General features: G+C 35.5%; 2 protein-coding genes across 3 annotated transcripts; one reads left to right on the top strand and one right to left on the bottom strand.

Annotated features, from left to right (window-relative positions):
• The first annotated feature begins 1,108 nt into the window (after nucleotides 1–1,108).
• On the top strand, nucleotides 1,109–2,448 carry LOC111902773 (peroxidase 51). Its single transcript, XM_023898586.2, has 3 exons — nucleotides 1,109–1,321; nucleotides 1,395–1,595; nucleotides 1,781–2,448. The coding sequence occupies exons 1-3, from the start codon at nucleotides 1,109–1,111 to the stop codon at nucleotides 2,351–2,353; spliced, it is 987 nt and encodes a 328-aa protein (XP_023754354.1). The 3' UTR covers nucleotides 2,354–2,448.
• On the bottom strand, nucleotides 1,915–4,369 carry LOC111902774 (uncharacterized). 2 transcript variants are annotated; one of them, XR_002853959.3, is made up of 3 exons: nucleotides 4,157–4,369; nucleotides 2,679–3,825; nucleotides 1,915–2,560 (listed from the first exon to the last, which is right to left on the bottom strand). XR_002853959.3 is itself a non-coding variant. In XM_023898587.3 (2 exons), exon 2 carries the CDS (start codon nucleotides 3,644–3,646, stop codon nucleotides 2,792–2,794), a length of 855 nt encoding a protein of 284 aa, XP_023754355.1. In that variant the 5' UTR covers nucleotides 3,647–3,825; nucleotides 4,157–4,369; the 3' UTR covers nucleotides 2,631–2,791. The 2 variants fall into 2 exon arrangements, 1 of the variants encoding a protein (XP_023754355.1); XM_023898587.3 differs by lacking the exon at nucleotides 1,915–2,560 and having other exon boundaries at nucleotides 2,631–3,825.
• Nucleotides 4,370–4,618: the final 249 nt, after the last annotated feature.

Here is a 4,618-nt window from a genome sequence, read left to right as displayed (position 1 = left end):
CCCCCAAAAAAAGCCGATTTAAATCTTTTTTGGCTTCTTTTTCTTTGTTTTCACAAACAAATTGTTAAACCACAATTCAAAAATTCGTTGTATTTTTTTTTGAATAAGTAAGTTGCAAAAAGCTAGTATTTCACAAACCATATGGAAAAACTTTTTTCCTTATATGATCATAAAGTGACTTCACATTTATTTGGAATTTCGGAAAATATATTCTCACTAGATAAATAATCATTTTGTCGTGAATATATAAAAGATGGTGAAATCACTTTTAAGACCTCTCCATTTTCGATATTTTTGTACTTATCCCTTTGAGAGATATAGTATGTGGCCTAGTTTTTACCGAAGAGTAAATATATCACCTAGATTTTTGCAAAATAATATATTGCGTTACAATAATCATTGATCTTCTCTCAAAAACATCGTGTTTAGTTTTATGTCATAAACTAAACATCGCCGGCCATACGAAAGCCGGAATGAAACCTGCGTTGACTTGACTGGGTAATCATAGATGCCATATGTCTGTTTCCAAAACGACATATCAAAGGAATCCCAAATTCCAATCCTCCAAACAATAAAGAAACTATTCTTCATGCACATTCCTTAGATATGCCCTTCACGTTTAAAGTTTTTGGATCCTCTCTCCCCTCCATTAATATATAAAAGCATATTCAAGAGTCGTCGTCAACCAACCCATCACATCGTATCACCTATAGTAATATGATCAACTTCAACTTATTATAGAAAAAACCATCGAAATCCTACATTACTACGTGCTAACACACACAACTTAGATACGCCTCTTCCCTAATTCTAATTTTTATGTAACAACTTGACGATGCTTCTGGATTTAAGTTGAGATGTTAACATTTTATCGAACACTATAATTGACCATTTGGATGTTGGAATCTAAATGTAACACGATTCTATAAATATAAAGAAAAACAAGATAGGAAACAAACAATTTTTTTGCCCAGAAAAACAAAAAAATCCAAACCAAACAGCTGGCTTAGCCTCTTATACACCCTTCTTTATTTAATATATAAACCTTACTACTACTACTATATACCACCTCAAAGGCTTAAACACATACACATACTACACACTAATCATGGGTCGGGTCATTCTTATTCAAATACTATCTCTCTCATGTCTTCTCATCTTCTCAAACTTAGCTTCTGCACAACTGAAACAGAATTACTACGCAACCATCTGCCCAAATGTTGAAACTATCGTTAGAAACGCTGTGAGGGCTAAAGTTCAACAGACTTTTGTCACCATTCCTGGAACTCTTCGATTGTTCTTCCATGATTGCTTTGTACAGGTACGTTTGTTAATTCTATTTATGATGAATCAGAAGATGGATGATGCAAATCTTTATAATAAATGTAAAACAGGGATGTGATGCTTCGGTTATGATAGCATCTAGTGGATCAAACAAAGCAGAAAAAGACCACCCGGATAATTTGTCACTTGCTGGAGATGGGTTTGATACTGTTATCAAAGCTAAAGCTGCCATTGATGCTGTTCCAAATTGTAGGAATAAGGTCTCCTGTGCTGATATTCTCACCATGGCTACCCGTGATGTTGTAGCGTTGGTGAGTAGTTAATAATTTTATTTCCCGGAACTTTATATTAAAAAGTTAAAGTTTATCTATCGAAAACATTTTTCCAATAATTTTTTTTTGAAAAAATAACTGATTTATCAAATAATGTATCTGAATAATAATAAATTAAAAAAGTATGATGCTCTTATATAAATATTTAAACTGTTTGTTTGCAGGCGGGTGGGCCATCCTATCCGGTGGAGCTCGGGAGATTAGACGGGTTGAGTTCAACCGCCGCTAGTGTAACCGGGAAGCTTCCGAAACCAAATTTGAACTTAAATCAACTCAATTCCATGTTTTCCGCTAAAGGCCTAACCCAAAATGACATGATTGCCCTCTCGGGTGCACACACCCTTGGATTCTCACACTGTGACCAGTTCTCAAACAGGATATATAATTTCAGCAGGGTGAACCCCGTTGACCCGACCCTGAGCCCGAGTTATGCCACCCAATTACAACAACAGTGCCCGAAAAATGTTGACCCGAGGATAGCCATAAACATGGATCCAAACACACCAAGAACTTTTGATAATGTGTATTACAAGAATCTACAACAAGGAAAAGGGCTTTTTACTTCTGACCAAGTTCTTTTTAGTGACTCGAGGTCAAGATCGACTGTCAACACATGGGCTTCCAGTTCAAAAGCTTTTAATGACGCGTTTGTTGCGGCTATGGGTAAATTGGGTCGGGTTGGTGTTAAAACGGGTCGAAGTGGGAATATCAGGCGAGATTGTTCTGCGTTTAATTGAGATATTAATTTTAATTAGTATCACAAAGCTAATTATAATTTTATGATTTTTATTCAATGACTAAATAAAAAGCAAAAGTTTACATTTACTCCAAATTAATGCACAGCTTCCAAAGTGTTGGATGTGATTCCTTTGTAAACTTTCGCTTCTGAGTATGTATTTGCCGGTTTGTTTTCAATTTTGTGATTGTGAATCTATAAATTCTCACTATTTCATATTAAAAGAGAGTCAATATCTCATTCATGTTAATTCTGAATTATATAAAATGAAAATCATATAACTGAAAAAGGGCCACTAGAATATTTAAAGTAGCCAGAAATCTTACAAAGTGTTCATGAGATTATACTTCATTGGACAGCAAGAATCATCACTGATATGTATATACAAACTAATGGGTTTTTACTTTTTTTTCCCCAAAACTTTAGTTGTTTCCTACTGTTATAGGCCAATCTTCTCAAGTTTTATGCGCCAATTTTCTCCAAGAATCTTGGGGTTGACCTCTGATGCCACCCGAAAATCTAGCATGGATATTTCTTGTTTGTGTAAAGACCTTGAGTGAGCTAACTCCAGATTTGGTTTTATAACACTTTTCAGATAAGAATCAAGCCCATTATTCAATAGTTTGACACAATCCATTGAGATATCCAAACCCTCCATTTTCAACTTCTGCTTCAATCTGTTCTCTAAAGAATTTGTATGTGGCAAATAACGAGTGTAATGACAAGTCTCTGTGTAATAAGAAGAACCTGAATTACAGACCAATTTTCGTGTTTCTTTTGAGTGTATGCTAATACCAAATGGAGCTGTAATCGGGATTCTTGTACAAATGAGTTGTAAACCAGTTTCTTCAGCCATATGAGTCTTCCCATTAAGCCCAAGAGGACTTGGTCTATCTTTATACTTTCTTTCACGATGAACTGGTGTTCTTCCTTTTCTTGGGGATTGAGGGAATACATCTCTACAGAGAGACTGAAGGTTGCTTCTTGGATCAATGGTGTTGTTAGGATCTTTCAAAGTCAACGGGATGTCAGGTTTGACTTGTTTTGGAGGTGGTGTGTTGGAAAGAGTGGCGTTTTTAATAATTGCCTTGATGAGTTCATTGTGATGACGAAGATTCTCTCTGCCAATCAAACGGATGCAGAGCTTATCGAATTCTGATTTTGAGAGCTTCAGATTGATGTATCTTGTGAGAAGATTGAAGTATTTTTCAGCTTTTTGTGACCCGAGTCTTCTTTCCATTTCAAGTTTCAGATCGAAAGTATCAATTCTAGAACAATGCCGAACTGCTGGCATTTTCTTAGGTCTTTTAATGTCTCACGATCATCAAAGCATCTTCACTCGTTTGGAAGAAATAAACTTTTTACCCAAACAATTCACCAACCACATCTCGCGAACGTGAACTCTGCAGTTTGTTTGACTTCGATGAATAAAAGTCAACTGGAGTCGCTGATTAAAATCCGACCTAGGAATTTCTGGAAAAAAAATCACGAAATCTACATAAGAATCAACTCAAAAAAACTTGACGTTGCTTCATTGAATCGAATTCCTTATCCAATTCCATTAATCGTGCTACAGTAGTACAGCTGGAAACAAATCATAAAATTGGGAGTGCCAGATTCAATCAACTAAAAATCAGCGACGCCACAATCAAACTAACAAGTAACAATTACAAACAAAGGCATAAACGTCGTGATCGAATGCCATTCCAGAAACGTCAACTGGATACGAATTTCGAGCAATGGAATGGATGTAAATAATATATATTCGATAATGAAACAAAAAAAGAAAAAACAGCATGCGAACCTGATTATCAAATACGGAAGTGGAATTTAGAGTTGAATTTTAGTAAAATTCAGATAGATCAGATTGATCGAAGAAGCTTAGTAGTTGGCGAAAGAGATTAGGGCTCGTAAGTGTGTTTGGGGTGTTTTTGGAAGCTTCTTTTGGAGGCGCAGGGAGGGCCAGAGACACGTGCGGTTATTACAAGTGTGTAGTTGTGAGTGGGCGTGGGTTTCCGAAGAGCGTTGCGTTCATTATTTGTAAAAATGGCATTATATTTTTGTGTTTGTTAACGGTTTTGTAATTTTTGTTTAAACTTTAAAGATGCCTTTATTTTAAATTTTGGACAACATTCAAAGCATCTGCTATTAATTCCATTTTTTTTATATTTGTGTTTAAGGGATTAAAATTAGACGAAGCATAGGCCACTGTAATGACGCCTACAAGTATAGATTGTCACCTAGTGGTATATAGATTTTATTTGTT

The sequence above is a fragment of the Lactuca sativa genome, chromosome 2 (genome assembly GCF_002870075.4).
Source record: "Lactuca sativa cultivar Salinas chromosome 2, Lsat_Salinas_v11, whole genome shotgun sequence".
NCBI lineage: Eukaryota > Viridiplantae > Streptophyta > Magnoliopsida > Asterales > Asteraceae > Lactuca > Lactuca sativa.
The sequence above is the reverse complement of the archived record's forward strand: the minus strand, read 5'-3'. Positions and strand labels throughout refer to the sequence as shown.